Genomic DNA, 26,742 nt, shown 5'->3' on the forward strand with positions numbered 1-26,742 from the left:
GGGGGATGGTAGAATGTGCTGGGTAAATGGTGATCTAGCTTGTTTGCTAGCTAGTTGGGACATGTACTGTGCATTTGCATGCCTGCATGTCTGTGTGCCTTTCTCGGTTTCGAGGGGTCATGTCGACACCTTAAACAAACCACATGCCTATGCTATCTTCGGGAATGAAGGATCAGGATTAGAAGATACATGGAGTCAATCGTCTCATAGGAAAGAAAGAGAAGATATCGATGGCAATGCTATACGCTTATACAATACACCACCTGCCCCACACCTAAAGCTCATCTTTATCCCATCCAGCACCAGCATCAGCCTCCGCCTCCACTTCTTCTTCACGGACATCCTGCACCTCCACCCGGACTCTCTTTTCCAAGGCGGCGATCTGCTCATCGTACACGGTCCACTCGGGGACCTGCCGGCGGGCCCGCTCGAGCTTGGGCTCCTTGGTCAGCGGGTTGTTGCAGAGGTCGATGGTGCGGGCCTGGGCCAGGGACTCGTCGGAGCACCAGGTCTCGCACCACAGCCACTCCTGCGGTAGGCTCTTGATGGGGATGTGGTGCTGCATGTGGTTGGGCAGGTCCTGGTCGAGGTTGCTGAGACTGCCGGGGTCGGCGGAGAGCATCTGGTACTGGCCGCGGAGGCGGTCACCGGCGGCCAGGGCGCGGAAGCGGCTGAGGTCGACGACGTAGAGGGCCGAGATGTGGTAGGGCTGGCCCCGGAGGAAGTTCTTCCAGTAGCCTTGCTTCCAGAAGCGGAAGCCCTCCATCTCGTGGCGCGAGTCGCACATGGGCGTGAAGCCGTAGGGCGCGCCCTCCAGGTCCAGCGAGACGAGGTCGTACATGTCGGTGCGCACGACCTGGTCCGCATCCACGAAGATCACCTTGTCCAGACTCAGCGGGAAGAGGACGTCCAGGAACAAGATCTTGTAGCCCCAGATCTCGCGCTGCTTCTCCGTCTGCGCCCGCAGCCAGTGCGGCCACTTGTAGGTCACCATCTCGTAGGAGAAGCCGTACTCGGCCGCCAGGTGCGGCAGGAAGGACTTGAAGGACGGGGAGAGGAATTGCTCGATGAACCAAAACTTGACCGTGTGCTCCGTGTTGCGCATGACCGAGACCATCATGATGTTGAGCATGCGCTCGTAGAGGTGGCCGCTCGCCACGGAGAAGATGTTGATGTCCGCTTGTTTGCCGCCCGCCACGTCCTTGGGGGAGCCGTTGATCCCCACGCTGGAGAGAACGCCGGAGGCAAAGTTGAGGCCCTTGGAGACGTAGTCCATCGCGCTGCCGGACTTTATGCCCGTCTCCAGCACGTCTTCCATCTCCTGACCCTTCTTGCGGGAGAGGCGGGGGAAGAGTGTCTTGCCCTGGAAGGAGAGAAGGGCAACCTCGTTACTAGTGTCGTCGTTGGGATGGAGGCTGTACCCCTCGTTCCCGAGGCTGTCAAGTTGGAAGATCCGTTCGCTGCGGCCGGGTTTCAGGTTGATTGTCCAAAGGCCCGGCTGAGCCTTGAATTGGAAGTAACCCAGATTGGCCATGATGATGGTGTCGGAGATTTGAGGGCTTTCCTCTGTCCCCAGAATGAGCTGCACTCCCCTCGGTGCCGTCTTCATAGTAAGATCCCGTGAGTGGCCTTCAATCAGGATGTGCTCCAGAGCGTAGATTGCGTCCACGTTTGTACCCTCTTTAACCGAGCTCAGCTTGATGTTGTCAAGGTCGTACACAGATTCCTTCGAAGCCACAAGCCACGAAGATGGAACGTCCATGCCCAATGTTAGAAGCGCCTCAACAGGAACGCCGGAGAAAGAGGCGGTAGGACGAGCGACAGATCCGTCCTGGCTGAACGAGGGCTCCGAATCCAGCACGTAGCGATAGAACCGCTTGGTGGGCAGCTCCTGCAGTTCGTCCCGGGGATTCAGGACGAGCCGCATTCTGACGTTGGCCAAGTCCGAGAGTACCTTTAGAATGGGCAACCACTTCTGAGCGACTTCAGATGTCGGGTCGATAGAGGCTAGAATAGTAATTACAGGATCCTCCGAGTTGGAGACCGTGATTGTAGAGCGAGCGTTGTCCCACCGCTCAAACAAGTTGACGCGGATGTCGGGTGTCGATTCGTAAATACCCTCCGGCACTTCGGAAACGGTAGAAAGGGCTGCCAGAGAGGTCAATTTAGCAAGGGTCAGGGGGTCACTGAGCTTCGCGCCGAAACCTAATGCTTCGGCAGCCTTGGCAACAGGAGCAATACGCTTCTGCCTCTCATAAGCCAGTAGCTGGTCCACATCGTCAGAAGTCAGCGCCACGTCGACTGGCACTTCAATGACTCTTCCATTGATGATGATTGCATTTGCACCCGAGGAAAGTCCAAGACCTTTGACCAGAGGCTGGTGGGCACACCAGAAGCTTTCAGCCTCCTGCTTGTCTTCACGAGACCATAGGTCGGTTCCTGTGAGCTCTTCCAGTAGCTTTGCGGCATCAACATCATCTTTCTTTTTCCACTTCTTCAGATAACGATGGATAGTATAGGATCCAGTCCAGATAGACGAGTTTGCACCAACGTTGTGCAGGAGCAGTACTTCAGCTTCATCGTGATTCTTGAGGCTCCCAAGCGCTGCACTCAGTAAGTTGAAGCCGGATTCATCGCTGAAGTCGCCCGCTACGATCACATGACTGCTAGCAAGGGCATTGTCCTGGGTTGATGGAATGCGAGGGAGAGATCCGAGAAGCTCGCCATACGTCTCTGCGACTTGCGCCATGTCCACAATTCGAACATCCTTTGGATCTTCAGGGACAATGACAGGGTTACGTCTGTCGAAGGCATCGGAGAGGAAAAGGCCGGGTAACCATGTGTCTTCGGCAAGTTCCCCATCAGCGATTGACTGTTGAATTGCCTGGATATCCCGGCTGACCCTGGAGCTCAATTCCTGAGCCCAATTCTCATTACGAAGAATCGGGACGCCGTTCACAAACGAGTGTGACGCTTCTCCTGTGAGACCCAGACGTTTCAAGTATTCACTAGTCCGGCTAACTATAGTGTCCACGGCATCGTTCTTGAGCACTTCATCCAGAGACAAGGATTGCTTATCGGGGCGAGCAGTTCGGTCTGCGGTCGCAGCCTGAAAGGCTGTTTTGTCCGGGGAGCTTAACCTGTTCTTGGACACTGACGTTTCCAAATAGCTCATCAAGCTAGCCAGACCAAAGGTATCTTGCAGGTAATGAGCAACCTTGAGCTGCGCAATTGAGCCCGGGGAGGAAGTTGTCGGAACCAAGCCAAACCTCACGGGAATCTTGTTCTTCACAAAGACCTGGATGGACTTAACAATGAGGGTGGCATCATCGAGCTTGGCCAAATCAACCGGAATAACCACATTGTTGGCTTCACGACGGACAGACGGCAACTGGCCAGGGAATACACGTTGCATGTACTGACAATAATTAGCATCGTGTTCTCATCACTGGGAAAGGATTACCCACTCCACCGAGGTCGCTTGGCCACGATTCGTAGCGTGCATCCTTTTCGAGGTCGTTCAGCCACATGATCACACCGCCACCCTCGATCTCGTCCCGGTAGTTGTACCGCTGAGGGCCATCCTGAGCCATTGCCGCTGCCAGGAACTTGTGGGACAGCAGATCCACGGACTCACTGGCGGAGAGTCCAAGGTTGCGGAACTTCTCGATCAGCTTCCTCTCACGACGCAGGTGGTCTAAGAGAGTGAAAGCATCGACCTGTCGAGCATCGATCTGAACACCATTAATCCACAGGGCATTAAATCCCGGAGGGAGCATCCGGAGCCGACTTGTCTGGATGTCCTGTAAGAGTTCTTTGGTGACATTGTGGGCGGCAATCTTGGCCGAGTATTTGGGGAAGTCCTGCGACAGCTCGACCAGTGTATCCAGCGGGCTCTGGCTGTCCAGTACGTAGCCAACAGTGCCCGGACCGAGCCGTGATACTTCCGACGAGGACAGTGGCCTCAGGTCATCCAGATCATCTCCCTCCCCATTGACTGATTTTTTCGAGCCTGAAGCATCGGAGCTCCTTTCCTCAGCAGCCCTGTCGTCAATGACGATGTAATCCGTCCGTTTCAATGCAAGCTCGACACCATATCCCGACACGAACAGCGGACGCGAACTCCAGTGCTGCGGAGGCCTGTAACGTACTCGATACGAGAACTGGCCATCTCTGGCAAGAGCGGTCAGGGACTGGTGAAAGTCCTTGAACATCGGAGACGCTAGGTCCGCATAGAGGATCGCCGGTGGGAGGGAATAATCTCCGAGAATGCGATCGAAGGGGAGCTCTGGAGGGTCACTAGAGATCAAAGCAGTCAGCTGCGAACCCTCACCATTCAATTCAGCGACATGAGGCGAACCTTGGACCCATCACACCCTGTTGGGCACGTTCCAGAGTAGAGGAGCAATACTGCTTTCCCTCCGCATGGACCCAGACCGGACAGACTGCGTCTTGGGCCGCCGCCAGCGAATGCTGGACCGAGGCATTATAGTATTGATAGTGTGCGGCGATACGAGGACTGGCAGATCGGATGGACAACGACAACTTGAAAGAGGAGAGTGCTTCGGGGGTCCTCAGGTGTCCGTCGGTGTGAATCACCTCCAGGAACCGATCATACAGCTCCTTGTCTGTCACGGCATCATCGAAAGCTCCCTCGGCGATTCGGTCTAGTATCGGGAAATATGATGTCGAGTTCTCCTCGGCAGCCGTTTCCCTAGTTTAATAGGTGAGCAGAGTGGTCGAGCAAGTTGGCCTTCAATGATCAAATCGGACGGGTTCCTCTCACAGTAGCTCTATAAGATAAGGTGCGGAATCGAAAGAAGCTTGGAGAGCGACATTCACGGAGGGCGTCGTCGCATGTACCAAGCAAGATAATGCAGAGGCAACGATGACGGAACTGAGTCGCCAGGAGGCAAACAACGCTGACCCCGACACCATCTCTGCAGCTGGCGGCAGAGAATAGGCGTCTTGAAAGGTGTAAACAAGTGTGAGCTAGCGAGCTACTCCCGGTTTAACTAGCTAGCAAGCGGGCATCACGGGTGGGGATGTAAGCCCGATCTCGAAGAGCAGTCGCGACGAAAGTCTTCAATGAAGGAGCCAGCCTTCGGACAGTCAGTCAAATGTTCGAAAGGTCACTATCCAAAATTGAGATATGCAGAAGTTAACAAAGGCATGAATAGTGCACTGCTTACATCTGGTCAAAGGATTCTGGCCACTTCGCGGGAGGAAGACAGCTGCTACGGCGGGCGCAGCGGCCAAACGCGCAGGACTTCCGTGTCTTCTATCCTCGGCTCTCATTGGTGGGCTGGCTGTTGTATGGACTATCATAGATGGATGTTAAGGACACTGGAAATATAAGTGTACAGTACAATCAAGCATGGTCTTAATTATGCAGTCCCTTAACTCCAAAATATGATCACAGGCAAATGTCAGCCTCTTTCAAAATCCGCTCCCAATTCATCTCATCAGAGCTGTCAGGCAATGCAGCATCGCGAGGCCCACTGTGTATGGGAAGCACCTCCCCCTGGGAAAGACATAGGGGACGCTCGACGTTTGTGGGCACCTAAGGTAGTGAATTGAGGCCGATGGAAGTATAAGGGATGTACTGCGGGGATCGCGTAAGCCAAGTTTGCTAATCGAATCCAGGCCTAACATTGAAGAATTGCTGCCAGAGGCTACGTCCGTAGACACCGTCTCATAAAACAGAACAGGGATTGTAATTCTTGTGATCTCATTCCTTCATTAAATACATGGTCATTATCATTTGCTCCAGTCAACTTGATGACTTGAACTGCTGTTTTCTGCATTCTTTGCTTTTTTCTGCAGAAAATTCGGACCTTTCCCAATGCCAATGAGAGACAGACTTCTCTCGAGATCGTTTCCGGAACGCCAGAAGTCGATCTATGCTAGCTCGAATCACATGAGATACTCAAAACACGAAGAAGAAACCTTAAGTAAACCTTATGCACCTGAAACCTTTGACCGTCTTGAAAACGCCAACATGACTAACCTGATAGACTCCAAACATGTACCAGTAATGAAAGCATCCAGGCTTTTGTCTTTCCTGCTTTTAATGTGGGGGAAAAGCATGTGGTAAAACGCTAAAATGAAAGAGAAAATAAGTGTGTGAACAAGTAGTAGTACTGCAACAAGAGCCTTAACGCGAGTCCGTGCTCGACTGCTTCGAATGGGCTTTCTTGCGGTTGGAGGCTTCCCACAGGAGCCGCCGGCGTTTCATTTCATCAATCTCAAAGAGTGACTCTTCTTCCGACCGACTGGGCACGTTTTCAGACCGCACCGCTAGAGCACTCGTGGATCTCATCTTCTTGAGACTTTTGACCTTGCCGGACTCGCCCAACTTGCGAAGCTCGCGAGTCAGCCGCTCCAACGCAGAGCCCGATTTTTGCCTGGTCGTGGGAGGTGGAGGCAGAGGTTTCTCGAGAATATCCTCGACTTCCTTGCTGCTCTCGCCCCCGGCGGCGAGAATCTTCTCCGCGGAGCCGAAACTGATCCCGGAGTCAACCTTGCGGCCTTTGTGACCACGGGTCTGAGATTCAGTACTCTCTTCAAAACTGGCGAGCCCAGTGACCGTGCTACAGTCATCGTAAATGTCCAAGGCCGCACGAAGGTAGCGATCGAGAACATCCCGGACTACAGGCCAGCCATTATCATCGCCGGGCAGTGCGCCCTGAACGATAATCTCGTTGAGCACTTCCGGGCCATTGCGCCCCACAGCCGCAATGTACCTGAAGAAACCATCGCGCTGAGACCTCAGATGGTCAGGCGTCAGGTACGAGGTCGGAGGTACAGTTGCGTCGGTAACCGGGGGGAACAATGTGTTGAGCATTGCAATGCAATTGGCCTTGTTAAAAGGTTCCATCAACATCTCGTTGATCAGAGTCTAAAACGACCTTGTTAGCAAGAAGACAGCTGAGTGAGAAGACGAGGCACATACCCAGCGACGCAAGCCAACATAGACTTGGGTGTAGAGAGCCTCGATGCGGCGACCGCGAGAGTTGAGGGACTCGAGCCAGGTGATCGCACCAGGGTACTTTTTGGCGAACTCGGACGACTCCTTTACATCCTCCGGCTCGACACCCAGTCGCTGCAAAGCGGCAGCAACCTCCTTCCGACGGCGGATTTCGAAGTCTTTGAGGTAGTCCAAGGCGGTCAATGCCTGAGGGAAATCGACCTCTACCAATTGAGGGGTGAAGCAGCGACGCACGAAGGAGGTGACGAAGCTGGGAGGCAGGTTGCATGGCTGCGAGGGCAGACGGGAGATCTGGTGGCTCAATTGAGCCCGGAAATCAGCAGCGAGATCCATCGAGTCTTGAGAAGAAGACGAATTGGTCGGGCGATGGAAGGCTGTTTCAGGCTGGCGGGTAGTTGAGGATGGCTGTTGTCTGGTGGGGTTACAATTCAACGCATACATGGAACGCAACGGGATCTCGTAGGTACCAGGGTACCGAAGACAATGGTCGAAAATCCATGTCAAAGCGGAGCCATCGGGGGCATCAAGCGGTTCTTCGGTGCGTGCCATTGTTCGGAACGATGAGACAAGGTGGACGAGAATCGAGTATGGAGAAGAAATTGAATGTTTCCTATTGCTGAGGAACTACGAGATGCCGGATATAAGAATAGTCGTCAAACCAAAAGGCTGGGACCAGTCGGGAAGAAGAGGATAGTCAAGGGGAGGTGTTGTGTGCGACGTGATGGTTCGTGCAGGTGATCAAAAAGGGCAAGAGTTGCTCGCAATGACGGCTGGCATCAAATGCGTGTAACGTGTCTTTCCATAGCACGGATATGCGCTTGGAGATCGAGCGATCAGTGATGCAGAGTCTCCTTGGCCGGGGAGACAGGAGCAGATATCCCTTCGGTTTCTGATGTGTGAGGGGCAACCGTTCCTATGGGAATCCACCGGGCTGATCAGGTTGTTGCGCGGGGAGCTGATGAAACCCGTTTAGCTTTCTTTGTGAAGTTCTTGGCTATTGGGTAATTTGGAAGTCGAAGGCCAGACCGAGGATGAGCGAAGACCCAGAATCGGGCAACGGGGAAGAGATTGATAGAGATGGCAGTTGGTTGCACAAGCGGGTATCGAGTTCCCGGATAAGGTTGCTTTCAAGCAAACAAAATAGACAAAACTGTGTGGTGGAAGCTCCGATGTAGCTAGGAGCGATATTCAGCGTCTAAGGAGGTAGGTACTTTTGGAGTTTTAACTTTGGATGGATCACGAGTGATGTTAAGGAATTTGACAGATAGCTTGTTGAATTCAACAGAAAAGGAAATCAGTAGAGAGTGAGGTGTAAGTTAAGCAACGAACGGAGGCGAACAAGGGGAGGGATAGGAGGATAGGGAGGCGAAGGCGTGATGTGTGATGTGTTTAAGGATTGGACTGAAGAGATCGATAGAGAAAGGAAGGTATGATGTGTGTCTGTCTGTCTGTCTAGATGTCTGGAACAAAGGAGGACAGACGATCGAGAAGGGGTCGGGGACTTAAAGAACGAGGAGGTGGATGGAAGCAGAGGGAGTGAACTAGTGTAGGAAGTGGAGAAGACGTTGTCTGGGCCGAGCGAGCGAGACTGTAAGAAAGGAAAAGAGGAGGAGGTTGAAAGCCGTTCTACCGGTACGCGTAGCTCCAGCCTGGGCCGGTGCCAGTTGGTGGATCCAGTGGGCAAAAAAAGGGTCGGGCCAGTCACGGGCTATCATCCCATTCCCGGGCAAGTGCAATTCCCTCGGGCTCCTCCTCTCCTCTTCCTCAGGATCGATCAATCAATTAATCCCGGTTCCATGGATGTCTCTCCTGCTCTAATCTATTCTTGTTTAGTATATCTGGTCTTATTATTTTTTTTTATTATGATATTATTATTTCACAGCAAAGTACATATGAGAATGGAGGAGTACTTAGTGCATAGGACTTCCACTCTCCGGTCCTTGCTCCGAACCACCCGCGTGCCTGGACTGCTTGTCTATCTCTTTGTCTGACTTGGACTGAAATGTGTGTCTCTTGTTAACACCCTCTGTCTACCGAGTGCACATCCCAATCAATTCCTTACCCGAGGATCAATCAACCCGCGGTGCGAATGCGACAAGAAAAAGAAAACAGGCAAGAACAAAAATAGGCAAAAGATAAACCACTCCCCCTTCCCGTCCGCAGGTCCTTTTTCCTCGGATGCACACTGGCCACAAGCTGCATAAGGTATGTGCAGTAGTGTGCAGTGAGAGCAGCCAGCAACATGAGCAGCAGCATAAGCAGCAAGTAAGCCAGGCTTCCGCGTAAGTGCGTCCGGGCTCCTTCTCAGCGGAACTGGATCGATCGGAAAAGACGACGATAGAGCAACTAAACCAAACCAAAACAAACCCCTCTCTCTCCTCTTCTCCTCCCCCGACCGAGGCTCTCAGGTCTCAACTCACCTCGCTCCTCACTCGGAGAACCGATGATGATTGATGAGACTACGGTAGACTAAAACCCGCCCTAAAAAAGGACTAGAGGGGCCGATTTTGTTAGGCCCAAAACAGGCGGACGGTCTGGAAATTGAGCCCAGGCGTTCCTGCGTGTCCGGTCGGTGGCTGTGGGGAGGAGGACGAGAACGCACGCAGGGAAGGGGAAATTTTTCTTGTCTCGCCGCACTGATTTATTTGCCGCACAAAAAATAGGCACACGACTGACTGACCTGGACGCGGGACTTTTTGGTCACGCTTTGCATTGCAATTTTTCCTTCCACGAAGGGGCGACTTTTCTCCGTTGGAGGCAGGCAATCAAATCGTATCTGGAGACATCCCGATTACCTTCTCTGCCAGTCACTCAGCCTCCAGATCATCCCACGGACAGAGGACTCAGGATAAAGGAAACCGGTAGACTAGGCTGTCCTCTAGCGTGGGCGTGCCTGTCAATCCAGGTGTCAGGCTCCTTCAATTGAGGGTCCCGACGGTGACTTTCTGCGACTACCGGTGGGTCTCTCAGTCAGGACACGCAATCCATTCACGATGGGAGAGACAGTGACTCCCCACACAGCAAGACATACACACAGCATAGGGCGATGGCAATCTCAATCGTCGTCAGTATAGACACGGATCACAGAGTTTCAAAATAGCATCGCGAGTTGCGTCATACACTGATGAGGCTCATAGATATTGCGTAGGTCAAGTGGCACAGATCAGAAACCCTAAAAGTAAAAGGAGCTGTCGGCAAGACTGTTGTGTGTTGTGTTTTCAGTTCTGATCTCTCCCTCTATCTCTGCGTGTGTGTCTCTCCCCCCTCCACTCAGTCATCCTCCACCGTGAGGATGGCGCGACCCGATTTGCCTGCTATTGTTTCTGACCTGAAACATACTCGGTCCCGACCGTAGGAGTCCGAAAGCGATGGGCGATGTGTAATGAGGTGGATGCTTACTCTACTCCATTCCGAAGAGTTGAACCATCGCTCCGTGCACGAGGCTACAGCTCGTCTCACTTACTCCGTAGGTCAATTGGGCGACAAAAGTACTGACTTGCTGTCCAGGACTCCAGTTGAGGGCTATGCCATCCAGACAGGTGGAGCGACAAACCCACAAACACCACGAGATGCATAGATCTAGACAAGACACCCCCCTCCCCCTCTCAACCTCCTGCAGCCCATCTTCCGCTACTGAGCACATCCATGACTCAAAAATCATCGAAATCTCCCTTCTGCGATCGGGGAGTTCCCCCCCCCCCTTCGTCGGCCCCCCTCCAATCCTTGTATTGCCCCGATCGAGATGGTACCTATCTGCATCAACTAAGCAGTAGGTACATTAGTAGATTACTCTAGTCCCACGAGGGGCACGTCCGCAGCAATAAGATCCCCGATTGGAAGTCGAGACGAAAAAAAAAAAAGCAAGCAACATCGCGAAAATCAGTCTGTCAGTGACAGATAGACAGACAGTCTTCACGCAGCGTGACTCACTTTCACATGGTAGGTACTGCATCGAACAATGACATATTGATAGTCCGTCTGCCTTCCCAATTCCCCTAGATCCCGAGCCGAGCAGAATTATGGGTCCCCATGGTGAGGATGATCATCGTCATCACCAACGGGAAGTCTTCCTGAGTCTCTCGGCGTTCAACCCTGAGACAGCGATGGATACTGTCGCCCTGGGACAAAGTCTACTTGTCGCAAGTAAACTCACAACCACCCAATTCAACCCCCAAAACTATAGAAACTTTATGGGTATTTGCTTGCCCAACGACTGACGTACAAGCAAACAGTACGACTCAAACCCGATTCGCGAGTTTCGCTCATGATCGACACGGGGGTGAATCAACCCGACGGATGGATGATCCTCAGTAGCAGGAGCCGAAGAAGCCATCGCACTTGGCGCTCTCTTGCAGTATTCCTCGACAACACCGCTTCAGCTTGTACTCATACTTAGAGGGCTGAAATCATAGATCGCACTAACAACGAATCGTGTAATCCACCTCTTTCACACCGCATGCCCGTCATCTGCACGAATGCAGTACAGTACCTCCGGAGTGCATCCCCTTCGGAAGAACTCTACCCCCCATACTCCGCGTAGATCGCTCGGTTAATTCTTCGCTGGCGTGCAACTACTAACTTTAGTCTGACGAGATTTATCCAAAGGGTCAGAAAGGAAGAAGAAGAAATAATTCTTCAGCGAGTAAAAGAACAAAAGCAGCAATTGCCATTGTATTGCGTTGCTTTTTTCTTGACCTTGGAGCTGCAGGTCTTCAGGGTCCTTTCACACCGGGCCTGTCGGTGAGACTCACCCCCATCCCCCGTGGTTCAGCAGATGTAACTGAAACTAGGGACAAACTTACATGAACTCTCCCCCAGAAAACACTCTCGTGGGTGCATTTACCCTGATTGGTAGCTAAATGCAGGATTGAACTGCAGGTACAGATAGGCACATGCACTTGCACTTGACTACCTTAGCTACTGCGATTGGAGTGGTAATATGGGTCGGTGAAGTAGGTACAGTAGTTGGTCATTGCTTTCCATTGCCAATTTATATCACTGGCTGCTAATGTTCAAGGCCCAGCGACCCTATGAGATCCCTTGCAGCGCGGTAGCAGATTGTACAGGGGGGCCAAAAAACAGGATGTCGTTAACCGCGCTTGAAGCGGGCCCCTTGGTCCCTGCCCAGCTGCACCTGTACCTGCACCTGCACCTGCAAGCTGTGAAGAACATGATAGAAATTTATCGTACTGCACCTAACTAGGCAAAAGTTGAACTCCGTACTGCAGCCGGTTCGCATCTGAGGTTTCGGTTTGGATACTGGCACACTGCCCCATACCCACTTGGCATATCCACAACTAACCAAACAACAACAAACTAGGTACAGTACTTTGTACTGTATAGCATACTTGATCCTAAACACCTCCCTCCCCCACGCGCTCCCTTTCACCACCCAAACCACCCCCCAAAGACACCCATCGACGACGAAAGGCAAGTGATCAAGGAAACCCCGGCGGGAAGAAGCTCTCATGGAGCCCGAACTTGGCCGCGATGCGCTCCCTCTCCCTCCGCTGCTGGTCGCCCATACCGTTGATTCTCGGAGCCGTGCGATGGTACGCCAGGGTGCGCACGAACTCATTGGCCGAGAACGCGTCCCCGTAGTAGTTCACCTCGATCGTCGACGACCGCACCACCGCAACGTCCCCGTGCACCGTTCGACCCAGGCACCGCGTCACGATGGGGTTGACGGGGCGGGTGTCGTCCGTACAGTTCTCCCACCCGGGGGTCGCCACCCCCGGCGCCTAGACGTGATAGTGTCAGTCGTTCGTGTCGTGGTGCGAGAAGAACGTGCCCGGCTCGTAGACTGCGGCCCAGTTCAGTCGCGCCTGGATCTCCTGTCGCTCCTTGCCCCAGTTGCCGTAGGCGTGGAGGGGGAAGGGTTCGAGGTAGTGTGCGTCTTTGGGGGGTTGGTTTGGGTCAGTGGCGGTGGTAGTGATGGGAAGGGCGCGGATCAGGAAGCAGTTGTGCTTCTGGGCGCCGGCGCAGGTGCGGCGGTGGCCGCGCTTCCAGTCGGCCGCTTGGCAGGTCGACGAGCAGTAGCGGGCCTGCTGGCTGGGGTGGCAGCCGGAGCAGCGGAGGGTGCCGGGCTTTTGGCAGCTGGGGACGGTGCAGGTGGGTGTGGCGTCGGACATGTTGATTTGTATTCTTCGCAGTTTTTGGTTGGGTGTCGTTGACACCAGCTGGTTGCGTTTGTGTAGATGCAAAGTAAAGGTAGGCTGTGCCTGCGCGCCAAGTATAAAGTTTGATCTTGTATCTTTTGCGCGATCCTCTTTCTACTCGGTGAATCTTTGTTTTGATGGATGCCAAGAAAGGCGGAGAGTATCCGTACAGCGGGAAAAGGAAATGTGAAACTATGATATAGTTTAGTCAATTGCAATTTGTGGTTACTGCAAAGAACAGATCCGACCACTGATCCAGGCGTTTTATACTGATCATTAAAGATCAGAGAAGAGTTTTCTTACCAATGGCTTCAAATCAATATTCACTCAGTATGAGGTCTATGGCGCAAGAGCTTGAGGGCCTAGAATCAACACGGAGGCTTGGTGGCCGGGTTTGTTGACAGCTGCATAGATTTGGTGCCGTGGTGGTCTTAGTGTCCGGTACTAGGGACTTATTTGCACATCCCGGCCCAATCAGAGTGCACCTGGCGCAACGACTCAAAAGTAGAAGTGTTTGATCGCGTACCGGTGTACCTACTAGTAGTATGCTTGTCTTTGTTGTGCATCTTTACCTGGCCGGAGTCGTGCTTAATCAACTCATCTCTTCTAACAATTGTTCACAGCGTAAAACATACATCTTATGCAATTCACGCCTGACGACGTAGCCGCCTCTGCAACATATAAATCAAGACCTATCTGCAACCGAACAGGGCCCCTCTCCTCAGCAGGGCAACATTTCAGGTTAGTCAAGCGTATATAGAAGTCAGAGAAGCTGTTCGTATGTCCTATTCGGAAGCTTCTCCAGTAATCTCTCTGTAAACAAACTAGAAGAAAGATTAAATAGGCCAGATGACCCAGAACACAGAATCGCTACACATTTGGAGACCGAGCACGGAGAATATGATCGCAATCGCCAAGCAAATCGGGGTCATGAACGAAAACATGAAAGTTAGCTCATAGCTGGTAAAAGCAAAGCAAATAGGTAATCGTTTCAGAATCCTACTGTAATCCCTATGGCTACCGGCGCCGAAGTTCAAGTGGAGTCCAACCCTCACGCCCTGTCAGTGACATGCGGGGGAGTCATTTCAGCGTCAGATCCCTGTCCACTGTCCGCTTATCCACTGACGATGCCCGCACTTGTTCTCCTCGATCGTCCCGATTCCCAAAATCTACTAGGGTACATGTTGACTGGTTGAAAGCTCGCACCCCCTAGAGCCTCCATATCCCCAAATTCAAATCTTAGACCGTTTAGGTAAAGCATCAATTTCCCTCTCCCATTGCCGGTCAACGCTGACCTGATCCAAATGGGGCACTCGCTCCCAGGCCTCGCGAAACCGTGAAACCTTCAACTCCCAAGCCGATAACCGAGCGGCAATGAAGGAAGCACTGGCCTCGGCACTTTCCCGAACACGCTCCATGGGAACCATGTGACCGCAAGGGAGAATGACCTCTTGAACCAGTCCGCGAGCCGCGCCGCCACTGCCTCCGACACCCGTGCCAGTACTCCCCACCTTCTCTCGACGAGCGGTCGGCGAAGACAGATCCGACTTGTCTCCAAATAGGTAGAGAACAGCGGGCTTCAACTCCGGTAATCGCCGAAACATCCACGCGGGCTCGGGGCGATAGAATGGATGAGTTTTGTCGACGTCGTCGGGGTGCATTTCTTCCCCGGGATAGCCGCGAGGGAGACCAGATCGCTCGTCGATGTAAGACGGCCGCATGTAGTAGAAAAGCTCTTGTGCCTTCGTCGTAGTCAAGGTCACAGCGGACGGCCCGGTCTCGTCGGTAATGGGATACAGTGGCGTGGGGAGATCTCGGAGTCCGTACTGGATCCATTTTGCAAACACGCGGGGATCCCATGCCTGGTAGAATGGACTGGTCTGGAATTTTTCGATTGCTTGCTGACGTGAGGGCCATATGTCTCGTCGGTACGTGGACGCCTCGGCGTATTTGCGCCCGGGGTTCTCGTGCTGGATCACAGGATCGATCAGGACAAGACCTTCGAATAACGAGGGGTGCATCAGTGAGAGATGAGCTCTGACACAGTTAGGGAATATGACCTTTGGATTGAAAGCGAAGAATGAAACCGTGATTTGAACTCACAGCTGCATCCCGCCCATGCTGTGACCGATCCCAATAAGCGGCTGCGGGATCTGGTCTTGGAACTGATTTATCATGGAAAGAAGATCACGTCCGTGATCGAACCAGTCAGCTAGAAAGGGTTTCTGGTAGTTAGTCAACTGGATCGGTTAGTGGTATCCATGGAGCGAAAACTCACGATCATGACCTATAATTGCTTCATTTAAGATACCGCTCTGTCCCTGATGAGCAACATCCGCGATCCAAATGGATCGAATGCGTCTGTTGTGACTTCGGAGTACCTCGTGAATATCGTCCCAAAGAGGCTCATACAGTTCCTGAACCACGAATGAGTTGCGTAGAAAAGACAGCCCGATGAAGAAGATGTAGCGATACCTTTGGAAAACCATTTGCATGAGCCCCAATTATCGTGAGATCTCCTTCTTGCGGTGAAGGGTTATCAAGAGGGATGTACTGCTTGACAGCAAGTTTCAGCTCATTCCCATGTCCGGCTTTCACAGCACCCAGACGCTCCCGGACATTTTGACACCGGGCTGTGTGCTCAATAACGCGAAAACGAGACATATACCTCCTGGTAGATGAGACTACTTGGCCGATCGATCGTAACCTCTGTGGCCTGCTCAGCATCATGGATGTATGAGCAAGCAGAATCTATCCTGAGAGCTGGCCTGCAGAATATACGGATGTATTTATCACGTCCCCGCTAGAACTAGCCGAGGTAGACATTATGATCAGCCTGCTAGACTACCGATGTGCAGTCTTGGCAATTCCTCCTGCATCTTATTTGATCTCTTTCTCCAATTTGGAGAAGTGGAAGAGCCGGATACTCAACGCTACATTGTGAATTGTGGGATGCTCTCCCGCGCAGCATTGCTTGATATCAATCCTGCATCCTTTTTTCGGGTCAGTTCATGGTGACTGAGACTGTGGACTAGATTCTCCTGGGTTATCAAGAGAAGTACATCACAGTACATCTCATTCAATCTCGTTCGCTCCCGAAGCTGCCGCACGGACACGCAGTGTTGACAGTACAAATCCACCAGCCTCGGCTTATGTGAGATGTGGTACTGTCTATTGTTGCTGAACTATGTTTCAGAAGAAAATGTCCTGAGCATATGAGCGCAGCAAAGGACGGAAAATAGACACAGGGAGAAGACTAAGCACGAGATTGCGCTTATGAGTCGGTTCTCCCCGAATTCTACAGTCGGCAATCGAGGCACAAAACATCATGGTAAAATAGTGACGCCACCAGGGGAGGCACGAGCACTGTAATGTAGACTAACATCATCGGCGAAAAACCCCTCATTCAATTTGGATATCTACTGCATGCTCCAGAAGATACGCAGATACGTATGTCCTCCCACCAGCCAGAAAAGATCGAACAGAGACATTGATCAGCACCTGCATGGCTTTTAGACGATGCTAGAATCTGCTGGTCCGGACACAAAGCTTTGGTGTCATTACAAGACATGCAAGACATGTGCCACTTAACAAGGAGTCTGCTCTGCACGCTCTTTCTCGAACGCAGCTGACACCTTTTATAACCATGCATGCGGGGGAAGACTCGCTTCAGGGAAAAGGAGGCTCTGTTCTATACCTTATACTATCCCGAAAATAGAGTTTGGCAATTTGCCTCAAGCATTGCATCATGGACCATCAAGCTATTTCGATTAGTGATGATCACCAACTCTGTGAGCAAGGAATTTTAACTCGTGGTTCGTGTCAGCTCGACGATCATCGGGGTTTCAGTTCAAGACGACGCTGCCACGACGTCATCTCAACTCTACTATAGGGCTGATCACTGTCACAGGTGTCAGAAGACGAAGGTTCAATCGAGTAGGAGGTGCATGATCGCCCCGTTGGAGGTGTAGTGGGATAGTCACATTTGTGTCACTATGAGAGTCACTGGAAAGTTCCAGTGGCTGACGGGTGGCTGACTACTTGACGGGAATGGCACCGTAAGGCATCCACAAGGAGATGGGCATCACCTAGAGATCTGGTGAGTTTCTGGTACAGGGACAGGAACAGTTGCTGCGTTCTAAACTGCTGACTCTGGTGCAATTAGTTACAAGCTTCATGTTGAGCGCGAAAGCATGACAACCTTCAATTACTTCATCAATGGCTTTGACTATCTTATCGGGTCGGTCATTCATTCCATTGCTTCTACCGTCGGTCGTCGACACGCGGCCTGTGTGGGCTGTAGAATGAACCCTGACAATTCTCAAGGGGGCGGATAGTCATCTGGAATTCATGGCCTTACGCGGTGCATATGATAGTCGTCGTCATGGACTCGAGCCCTACTATACCATAATTGGACGGGAAAGGACCGTTCGGCGTTAATAATTGCAAGACATCACCCGAACATCGAAGACTGACAGTCTATGAGCAGCAGAGAATTAAAGTGGAGCGCGATGGGGTAGTGATCAGGCACTCGATTACTCGATCTCGATCACCCAGCACCCGATCTACTTGGTGGTGAGATCCTTGAGCGGCGGGATGCAATGCCGGTAGCAGGTTTCGTGGGGTTTATGAAACGTGACAAAGAGGACGAGCCAATGCGTTCTCCAAACTCCACTAACAGTCTCCATCTTGCGGAGAAAAGAAGGAAAAGAAGGTGATTACTGTGGGGCTGCTTGTTTGGGAGGGGAGGGGCTTACGAATCAAAGCATTTACAAGGGCGCGGTAATGATATCAAGAATGCCGGGCAGGGCAAGGCTGTTGGTCGCCACGCTCACTAAGCACTTCAGCAGTCAAGCACCGCACCGAGAAACGCCGCCCCAAACAACTTGCTCACATTCCACATGCGCGTCGATTGAGTTCAGCTCTGACGTTACAGCGGGGGGAGCTCCGCGATTCACAAGCTTGTCTGCATGCTTCAACCACGGACCACCACTGTGCAGTCCAAGGTTCGAGAAATGATGTTGACGATATCGATAGAATCGATCACAACACTGCTCGAATTTGGAATATCCAACCTTGGAAATATAAAGCCATCATGGCCCGCTTGATCTGGGACACTCAACTCCTCATGCACTGGACTGAACCCTAATCCCGAGTAACATCTTGAACACACTCCTGTTCTCTCAATGTCCTCCTCAGCTGAATTCTTCCGCATCCCCGCGGCGGTCATCCGTCGCACCGCACCTCGTCTCAGTTCCACTCTTGGCCCCCTGGCCAACCGACCGGCCATCCCAGGGAAACTGGCCGCAATCTCTCGGGGAAAACTCCAGCGTGAAACTGAATCTCAAACCCCAGACCTCCGTCGGTGTCTGGGTCACCACCACATCTTCCGTCGCTGCGTCGCAGCCGAAGAAGAAGACAACGCACGATATCGTCGCGAAACCTACGAAGAGGATGACGACGGAGAATACTATCACCACCACTCTACAAGCCGGCGCGACTCGGACTCCACTCCCATCCGCACCCAGATCACCAAGGCTGTCAAAGCCATGGTGCGGCGTCGCGATGCCGACAACAACTCCATGCCCGACAATGGCCTAGTGCGCATGTCCTCCAACCGTGCCTCAGAGAAACCACGACCCTCCACCAGACACAGTCGCCATCATATATCCATGTTCGGCTTGCGACGGCTGATTGCCTCGCAGCAGACGACCTTCCAGCCGCGAGCACAGGCTGTGGCTTAATAATAACATCGAGTCGTATGAGTCGTGGCCGAACAACCTCAACAACCCGCTGTCACGACTCGACTCGTGACACACTACATTCTTTTTCATTTTCCCATTTGAAGCGAAGCTTTGGTTATGTGACGATTCATGAATTATGAGTATGAAGTTATGTTTTGTGATTTACAATCGAATCCTTTGTATATATCCCAGTGTTTACGCCTGGGGATTTAAAGATAATATTGAGAGAACCATATTTAAAGTAAAGTACTATTTACATCCAATGTTATTCTGACCAAGGATCAAACTCCGTACTACGCCACACTTAACCTACTATCTCCTCCCCGATGCAAATACTCCTTGCCACATGGATTTAAACCAAATTTAAAAGCTAAAAGTTTAATTGGCCGGGATTCTCCATCCAAGGACAAGCTCGAGATTAAATAAGCTAGCCAAGGCAATCTAGCGAAGTCCAGTATCTTACATTTGAATATTCAACAAAGCGAATGGTGAATCTAACCACAATACTGCCCATAGCTTGTGACTACCTAGTACACCTTGTCAGTATGTACCTGCCTCAAATCCCCGCCCCTTCATCCCTTTAAAAAACCCTTTCCAATCCGCTCAGCTGGTCCACCAACTAGCATAGCAACCCGCATTCGCCCGTGTCAGGGGTGTATTAGTACAACAAATCACCGACGTCGATCAAACATCTATCCCATAGAAGCCCATTGCGGAGCTTTCTTTTGTTGGGGGCGGGCGAAAGTTGTAGAACATACCACACACTTCGCCGCATACTGTTGTACCACCACGCGTTGTGAGCACGCGATGGCATTTGATAAGCAGCTGCCATAGTACATGAGCGGCGTGACTGCATCCGGAGTCGGAGTTCTTCTCATGAGCTTGGTATCTTCTCGAATCTGGCTAGTGGGTCTGTTCGAGCAATCGAACAGCATGTGGACAACAAAGGGTTGCTTTGGTCTCATTCAAGCGGCTTATGTTTTCCGGGTCGCTCATGCATTGTGTCTGTGGGCCGAGGGTTGATACGGGTCCGACAATCCCGGATTGAGCGGGCCTGTTCTGACTCTTCATCCGGTCCTTCACTGCAATATGGCACTTCCAAAACATGACAAGGTAGCTGGCAGTACATGTGCATGGCAAATCCTAGGAGAAAGAGAAGAGCCGTCTTTGCCGGTATTGTACTACGTCCTTCTGCCGATTAAATGGTCATTCTATTCTCTTCCCGTCGCGGCAAATAGCCTCGCGCTGGCGGACTCCAACTGGTTGCATTTCTGGGGATGGTGATGTCCCTTGGCCCCGAAGCATAACTCGCAGAAACGAAGGATGTGGACAATGAGGGAGCTAGCGATGAGGGCCAGAGGGCATTGCTTAGTGGATGGTTCGAATCATCGGTAGGTGCTCACTACCATATCCCCATGTGGGTTAGCTTAGTAGTAACACTTTTATCCTGTCATCGGCATTCCATTATCTGATTTGCTTTGATAGACACGTAGGGCTGAACCTAATCATTCAGGAACAATCAATCTGTCCTCTCGCACATTGTGCTGAGCGACTGTGAGGGTCGATCTTAATGCTAAACCAAGTCTTGTCTGATTGCAGGGGCACAGAGCCCTCTTGATTTTGTGGTCAAGGTAACCTTCCTGACGCTCAACCCCAATTCTCAGGTTTCTCTGACTGTGAGCCGGCGAACGTGATTGTGAATCGCTGGTAGCCTATTTTTGAGGTAAGGGGGCCGGGCTCAAGGGCTAGACTGCACGATCTCATAACAGACCAGAATATTTGCTTCGTGAATCTCCACTAGGGGGTGCGGGGCCCCTTTCTTCACAACCTTATTTCCGGGGCAGTTCTGGTGCCTAGATCGCTGCACGAGAGTGTCGCGTCGCGAAAATCATATAAAGGGAGCCCTGAACACTTCAACTTCCCCTGTATCCTTCTCTCTCTCGAACGCACACTCTAACCACTCCTCACTTCCAGTGTGAGAGTACAAACGAAGAGGAAAAGATGAGAGCTACTGTAGCTTTTCTTCTTGCCCTCCTCGCCACAATCACAGCAGCCATCCCCACCGCCACCGAGCGACTGGATATATGCGCCAGCATAGAGCTGACCTGCAATGCAGAGGTTCGTCACGGAAGAACAAGACAATTGGAGGGCCTTGAGGCTAATTGGGATGTAGCAAGTGAAATGTGAAGACCACTATGCGTATGAGGGAATCGACGCCTGCCCCGAGGATCCGTGGCGCAGTTGTCTGTGTGATCATGTCGGTAAACCCCTCCACATCTTTGCGGATTATCATGCTGATGGGCGCCCCTTCTGGTCTACAGGTTGCTGAGCACTGCATGGTACGTACTGCGTTTGTATAATTCAAGATCGCTTCGTGCCTGTACTTACGCGATCACTTTCTCCCGCTGGGTTTTATAGAGCAGAGCGGGGTGTCTATAGATCCGGGGTGATCAGGTTGAGGACGACCACACTACGTTGGGAGCATTATCTTGAATATGAAAGACAGGCAAAGAGTTGAGCAAGTCTCGCTTCACGCTAATCGCTCTCACCCAAATCAAACTCAGAAGCTTAATTATATCCCGCAGATGTAACCGAAAGTTCGGTACACCTTTTTTCTCGCGTTCTTCGGAACCAATGCGTCGGGACTGGGTGTGTTTGGCGCTTCTTCGATTTCTTGCGGTGGTTTGGGAAGAACAGTAGGCGAGTTGCACCAAAGGTGGTGCTTAGGGAGCATATCTTACCTGGTCAGGAGGAGACACGGAGTTTAGGAGCTATAGAGCCTCGGAATTGGAAAGCTTCTTAAACCCGTTAGAGGGCGAGTAGTCTACCTAGTAGGTTATGATGTTTGACTACAATATGGGTAGACCAGTTATAGCCGGTAGCCTAGGCATCATTGCATTGTAAGGAAACTTGTGTGTACAGTGCGTACATTGCACTAGATTCTCACCTCGGCAAAAGTCCAGGTAGAAGATGAACCTCTAGGTATGTTTAGCAAATTATAAAATGTATCCGAGATTGTTCGTGATGCTATATTACTTGCTTCTAGTACCCAATCTAGACCAGGATTGAGATCCTACTACATGCTACTTACTACTCACCAATAGCCGGAGTCCGCGCTATCGCCGAAGGCGTGATTGAGCTCCCTCACCACCTCCGAATCAAATAGCAATGGCTCTTCCCCCCTTCCGCTCTCTCCTAGGATTTGATCCAGACATGGCACAGCATAATGTTCCCTCCCGATCGACTCGGGTCCTTCTACCACTGCTTCTAACAGCATTCCTCTTCTTCCTGGGCGAAAATATCCAATCAGGTCCACGCACCCAAATCTACGAGTCCATTCTGTGCGATCAGATTCTCCCAAATAATGCCACTACACCACTATCGAGCGCCAGATGCAAAGACAAAGCTGTCCAAGAAGAATTGGCCTTCCTCAAGGGGACAGAGAGAGTTTTAGGAGCAATACCAAGTACATACTAGGCCTCCTTCTCACCCTTGCTTGGTATCCTGTGCTGACCTGCGACAGCCATCCTAGTGATTCCATGGAGTATCTTCGCCGAGCGATACGGCCGCTGTCTCTCCCTCCGACTTGCATTGTTGGGCGTCCTCTGTGAAGAAGCATGGAGTTTTCTGATATGCTGGTTCTCGAAAACATTTCCAATCCGCCTCATCCTCCTGGCCCCTATATTCGAGATGATTGGAGGTGGTCCCGGCATTATCATCACCATGATTCATATCCTGGCTGCTGAGACCGCCACGGAGGAGAAACGAACCACAACCTTTTTCTTCATTCGCGCCATGGCGATTGCAGCAGCCGTGCTGGCCCTACTCGGCAGCTCACTCCTCATGAGCCATCATGTGTGGGTGCCGTGGCTTTTGGGGTTATTCTGTCTTCTCCTTGCCATATTGACTACCCCGTCGGAGCTACATCCAACCACTACCCAGAATCCTCCGGATGAGCACACAGCATTGAATCCCGGACAGTATCTTGACGACCATATGAGCACTGTGTCTCAGGAGAGTGGCTCCTCTACCAAGGAGCCCGCTAGTATAAGATCTCGTCTTGTCCAAACAACCCAACAACTTCACCAAGGGGCGAGGGTTGTGTATGGCAACACCTCGCTCGTCATCTTACTGGGGATGTCCTTCTTGGGCCAACTCGGGGAAGACTCGCTTCCCATGGCTCTACTTCTTTACGTCTCGAAGAGATACAACTGGGAATTCGCTCGAGTATGTCTTTCAAGGGTTCTTATTCTGGTCGTCGTATGAATAAGCTAACAGACCCAACAGGCCAATTTCTTGTGGTCGTTAGGAGAGGCAGTTAGATTTGTGTGTCTTATCGTATTGCTCCCACGAATCAGCCGGATGCTTCTCTCGCGTGCTGGTTCAAATACCTACAAGACGGATTTTGCTATCGCCCTTGCCAGTGCAACGATGCTCAGCCTAGGGACCTTGTTGCTCGGACTGGGAGTATCCATACCAATTTCCACTATAGGTATGCTTGCTCTCTCCACCTCTAGTTACATCAGATCATCTGGTAATCTGGTATATGCAGGGGTCATTCTGATATCCGCCACGGGAGGACTTAACTCGGCCCTGCGGTCGCTAGTGACCATGACGATATCCTCTGAGGATATCAGTGTGGTGTATTCAATCTTCACGATCCTTCACGTTCTGAGCACCTCTTTGGCAGGACCAATCTATTCTGGTGCTTTCGCTCTTGGACTGCAGTTTGGGGTTGAGTACACTGGGCTCCCGTTCATTGTGGCTGCTGCTTTGGTTGGATTGTCGCTGCCAATGTTCTTTTTGGTTCGACCGCGCCGTGATTACGAGTTGGTCACGGGATGAATACATAGAGTACATTTAGGAAGCAACTGGTAGAATTGGCCATCCAATTGGAAAGGTGATCGGGAGACAGGCAGGGAGCTGGTCGACACGATTTACTATAAGAAAACTTCTACGACCAGTCTGCGACAAAGTCTTCGTTACACTGCCATGCAAAACAAAATCAAGCTTCCAAGCCCCCGAGCAGGTTTCTAATTGACGGTGCCGAATACAACTCCCAGCCACCACGCGGCATCCAGCACGGATGGGATGATAAGCAGACAGCCACATCAGCGATCAACCCCGCATCCCACGCGCCAACTCACAACCTCCACCACCCGATCGTCTCATCCAAGCCAGACACCCACCCTGGCTGAAACCAGCCTAACTCACAGACTACTTGCACAATCAACGTCAGGCAATATGCTTCCGTCCAATGACATGCAGAGATGGCGCAAGGCGAAACACCGTCCAGGTACCTTAGTCATTGATGTGGAGCGCAGCCATTGGCTCCACGATGTATGAACAGCTCATAAGGCAGGAACTGGGTTTCGTTTAGCACGACAGCTTGGGGAGGAGGGGGGGTATAAGCTGTCAAGGCCCCTCGTTCTGGAGTATGAGGAGAATATTCTCCGGATTCTACGGCAATTCTCGAGTACGAGGCTTTATTGGGGTCGGTATCTACTCAGCAAGCGAGCGACACTTGAGGTGAATTTGACGCTGCGAGCAACGCGACGAACCACACCTGAACAAAGCGAGTGACGAGAGAAGTACGACGACTAAGGATAGCGCTACAAGTCGATCATCACGGAAACACAATGGCTGTCCAAAGCAACGGCACGCATGGCCCATCCGTCCGATTTGCACCACCCAAATCAACCTCATCCCCATCAAGAATCAATGGTGATGACTCCGTGGAAGTAGAAGTGGAAGAATACGACCAGCCCGAATCCTCGTACGTCCGTCCCCGTTCTTCCCCAAAAACAAACCCTAACATCCAAGCCTCTAAAACACAGCCCCTACGAATCCCGCCGCGTGATCCTCCTCCTGGGCCCCCACGAACGCAAACACTCCGTGCCCGAGTACTACCTCCGCCAATCCCCGATCTTCATCGACATCCTCAGCACGTACCCGCACTTCATCACCAAGACAGTCCCCTGTATCCCCCTGCCGGACGTCGACGACGACCTCATCCACACGGTCGTCCACTACCTGCACACGGGCAGCTACCAGACGCTGCGGCCCGCGGGGGGCAGCGACTGGACCAAGACCGAGTACCGGCGCAGCGTGCTCGTCTACGGCGCGGCGGCCCGCTACGAGCTGCTGGGCCTGCAGACCCTGGCGCGCAAGTACCTGCAGAAGCTGGACACGCACCTCAGCATCTTCGACGTGCTGGGCGTCGCCCGGAAGGTGTACGGGGGCGGCAAGGGGTCGACGATTCCGGACTACGACCCCTGGTTTTTCGAGGTCTATGTCCGCGGCAAGATGGCCGATGCCTTCGTCGAGGATCGCGATCTCTTCGAGCGCCCCCGGTTCCAGTATCTGCTGGGCGCGGAGACCGGGTTCGATCGGTTCTTGGTGCAGGCGCTGGTCTCGATCTACGAGGCCAGGATTGCGGAGTTGGAGAAGAGGGCCGTGCGAAATGGGGGTGGGGGTGGGTTGCAGCAGCGGGATGATAGGTATGAGGATCTGAGGAATGCCGGAGTGAGAGATGAGAGGAGTGCGGTCGTGGCCGGATTGGAGGATATCGCGGAGGAGTATCCGGATGAGCGGACGGTGGAGTTGGACGAGATGGACGAGGTGGAGGGAGGAGGAGGGGTGTATGAGCGACAACATCTGGAAGCACATGCGGAGGAGTTGATCGACGAGCGACCGCCGTCCAGTGCCCATGTCTCCGAGGGGTATCCTGTCTCCGTGGCCGAGGAGCCGATCGAGGACTTTCAAGACACCCATACTACTGCTGCCGCTGCCGCTGGCTCTGGCACCGAGGTATACGGAGAAGAGCTCCCAGCCGAGAGATACACGCCCATCGAGCAGCCGATCAAAGAGGAGGAGCCCATTCCTGACGCCGACGACGGCGACAATGATGACAGATACCACCGTGCTGAACCGCTCGAGCCCGCCGCAGATGACACCTGGAACGGGTGGGGGAGCTGGGCAGCCCGCACGAGGGAATGGGGCTATACGACGGTCATCCACGAGGAGGAGCCTGCAGCCACAGACCCCGATCCCATCGCCGAGAAAGACCCCCTCCCCGAGCCGGTGGCAGACGAGCCGCTCCCGGACTACGCCGAGGTTCAGCAGCCGGTGGTGGTGTCGGAGGACCACCTCCACGCCCACCAGGAGAATCAGAGCCCCCTGGAGAACGGCAAGAAGAAGGACCGCAAGAAGGACCGCAAGAAGCGGAGCACCATGAGCCGCACGCGGGCGCTGTTTTCCTCGGCGGAGGAACAGCCGCGCGAGCAGGCGGTCTTTTGACGTGCCATAGAACAGTATGTACATAAAGGGCGTTATTCCTAGACTGTGGTTGTTGCTAGGGCTTGGGTGCTTTTAATTATGTTTTTGTGCAGTATTAGGAAGGGCTCGAAGTTTTGTTATATTGCAAGTGAGAGTATTGATGTCCTGGAGAAATTATCGTTGATACTCATGGCGAGCCGTTTCATGCGTGAGGCACTGCGGATGAAGGGCATTCTGATATACTCCAGTGAACATGTCAGTAAGTATGCCCTCGTGTACTTGTTCGAGATCAATCAAGTCTCCAATGCATTGCATGCAGACTATGTCAGAGCCTCGAATGATCATAACCATCTAGAAGTGTATTCGAGCAAGGGTTCCCCAATTCGGGGTAAAGATGCTCGGGTGGAGGAAGATGGGTGCGGGTGGCGCTGCCACACTAGATTACAGTTAGGTTTTCAGAAGTGGGACCATCTATAAAGCCCCGGGCTTGAGCAGTGACGGAAGGTTACAGGAGGCCCTCGGGGGTAGGAAATTCCAAAGATAGGTGCATCGGGTCTCCTTTCGGCATCTC

General features: G+C 52.4%; 8 protein-coding genes across 8 annotated transcripts; 4 read left to right on the plus strand and 4 right to left on the minus strand.

Annotated features, from left to right (window-relative positions):
- Positions 1 to 52: 52 nt before the first annotated feature.
- BO95DRAFT_485011 (putative UDP-glucose:glycoprotein glucosyltransferase) lies at positions 53 to 4,938 on the minus strand (the record flags this gene model as incomplete). Its single annotated transcript, XM_025590380.1, has 4 exons — positions 53 to 3,418; positions 3,468 to 4,299; positions 4,361 to 4,714; positions 4,787 to 4,938. 4 exons carry the CDS (start codon positions 4,936 to 4,938, stop codon positions 275 to 277), a joined length of 4,482 nt encoding a protein of 1,493 aa, XP_025438570.1. The 3' UTR covers positions 53 to 274.
- A 1,090-nt stretch (positions 4,939 to 6,028) lies between these two features.
- On the minus strand, positions 6,029 to 8,036 carry BO95DRAFT_250975 (uncharacterized protein). Its single transcript, XM_025581428.1, has 2 exons — positions 6,956 to 8,036; positions 6,029 to 6,901 (listed from the first exon to the last, which is right to left on the minus strand). Exons 1-2 carry the CDS (start codon positions 7,538 to 7,540, stop codon positions 6,158 to 6,160), a joined length of 1,329 nt encoding a protein of 442 aa, XP_025438571.1. The 5' UTR covers positions 7,541 to 8,036; the 3' UTR covers positions 6,029 to 6,157.
- A 4,393-nt stretch (positions 8,037 to 12,429) lies between these two features.
- Positions 12,430 to 13,122, minus strand: BO95DRAFT_467229 (zinc finger MYND domain-containing protein; the record flags this gene model as incomplete). The annotated part of the gene is made up of 2 exons (XM_025589273.1): positions 12,430 to 12,732; positions 12,796 to 13,122. The coding sequence occupies 2 exons, from the start codon at positions 13,120 to 13,122 to the stop codon at positions 12,430 to 12,432; spliced, it is 630 nt and encodes a 209-aa protein (XP_025438572.1).
- Positions 13,123 to 14,381: 1,259 nt separating this feature from the next.
- Positions 14,382 to 15,813, minus strand: BO95DRAFT_371693 (uncharacterized protein; the record flags this gene model as incomplete). The annotated part of the gene is made up of 4 exons (XM_025582971.1): positions 14,382 to 15,186; positions 15,253 to 15,361; positions 15,428 to 15,566; positions 15,625 to 15,813. 4 exons carry the CDS (start codon positions 15,811 to 15,813, stop codon positions 14,382 to 14,384), a joined length of 1,242 nt encoding a protein of 413 aa, XP_025438573.1.
- Positions 15,814 to 16,798: 985 nt separating this feature from the next.
- On the plus strand, positions 16,799 to 17,028 carry BO95DRAFT_446346 (uncharacterized protein; the record flags this gene model as incomplete). The annotated part of the gene is made up of 1 exon (XM_025587359.1): positions 16,799 to 17,028. A coding segment is annotated over one exon (160 nt), but the record flags the coding sequence as incomplete, so codon positions are not given.
- Positions 17,029 to 18,251: 1,223 nt separating this feature from the next.
- BO95DRAFT_251104 (uncharacterized protein) lies at positions 18,252 to 18,967 on the plus strand. The gene has a single exon (XM_025581429.1). It carries the CDS (start codon positions 18,336 to 18,338, stop codon positions 18,891 to 18,893), a length of 558 nt encoding a protein of 185 aa, XP_025438575.1. The 5' UTR covers positions 18,252 to 18,335; the 3' UTR covers positions 18,894 to 18,967.
- A 3,097-nt stretch (positions 18,968 to 22,064) lies between these two features.
- BO95DRAFT_251164 (uncharacterized protein) lies at positions 22,065 to 23,861 on the plus strand. The gene is made up of 3 exons (XM_025581431.1): positions 22,065 to 22,359; positions 22,417 to 23,120; positions 23,181 to 23,861. Exons 1-3 carry the CDS (start codon positions 22,107 to 22,109, stop codon positions 23,736 to 23,738), a joined length of 1,515 nt encoding a protein of 504 aa, XP_025438576.1. The 5' UTR covers positions 22,065 to 22,106; the 3' UTR covers positions 23,739 to 23,861.
- Positions 23,862 to 24,386: 525 nt separating this feature from the next.
- BO95DRAFT_251161 (uncharacterized protein) lies at positions 24,387 to 26,250 on the plus strand. Its single transcript, XM_025581430.1, has 2 exons — positions 24,387 to 24,669; positions 24,731 to 26,250. Exons 1-2 carry the CDS (start codon positions 24,533 to 24,535, stop codon positions 26,190 to 26,192), a joined length of 1,599 nt encoding a protein of 532 aa, XP_025438577.1. The 5' UTR covers positions 24,387 to 24,532; the 3' UTR covers positions 26,193 to 26,250.
- The last annotated feature ends 492 nt before the right edge of the window (positions 26,251 to 26,742 follow it).

Source organism: Aspergillus brunneoviolaceus, assembly GCF_003184695.1.
Source record: "Aspergillus brunneoviolaceus CBS 621.78 unplaced genomic scaffold BO95scaffold_70, whole genome shotgun sequence".
In the NCBI taxonomy this organism is placed as follows: domain Eukaryota; kingdom Fungi; phylum Ascomycota; class Eurotiomycetes; order Eurotiales; family Aspergillaceae; genus Aspergillus; species Aspergillus brunneoviolaceus.

Bases quoted from the DNA above. Each gene is read 5' to 3' on its own strand.
- BO95DRAFT_250975 (XM_025581428.1), bottom strand. From the start codon at position 7,540: ATGGCACGCACCGAAGAACCGCTTGATGCCCCCGATGGCTCCGCTTTG. The intron at 6,902-6,955 runs GTATGTGCCTCG...AGGTCGTTTTAG, and splicing joins ATGTTGGCTTGCGTCGCTGG to ACTCTGATCAACGAGATGTT.
- BO95DRAFT_251104 (XM_025581429.1), top strand. From the start codon at position 18,336: ATGTCCTCCTCAGCTGAATTCTTCCGCATCCCCGCGGCGGTCATCCGT.
- BO95DRAFT_251164 (XM_025581431.1), top strand. From the start codon at position 22,107: ATGGCACAGCATAATGTTCCCTCCCGATCGACTCGGGTCCTTCTACCA. The intron at 22,360-22,416 runs GTACATACTAGG...GACCTGCGACAG, and splicing joins AGTTTTAGGAGCAATACCAA to CCATCCTAGTGATTCCATGG. The intron at 23,121-23,180 runs GTATGTCTTTCA...CAGACCCAACAG, and splicing joins ACAACTGGGAATTCGCTCGA to GCCAATTTCTTGTGGTCGTT.
- BO95DRAFT_251161 (XM_025581430.1), top strand. From the start codon at position 24,533: ATGGCTGTCCAAAGCAACGGCACGCATGGCCCATCCGTCCGATTTGCA. The intron at 24,670-24,730 runs GTACGTCCGTCC...TCTAAAACACAG, and splicing joins TACGACCAGCCCGAATCCTC to CCCCTACGAATCCCGCCGCG.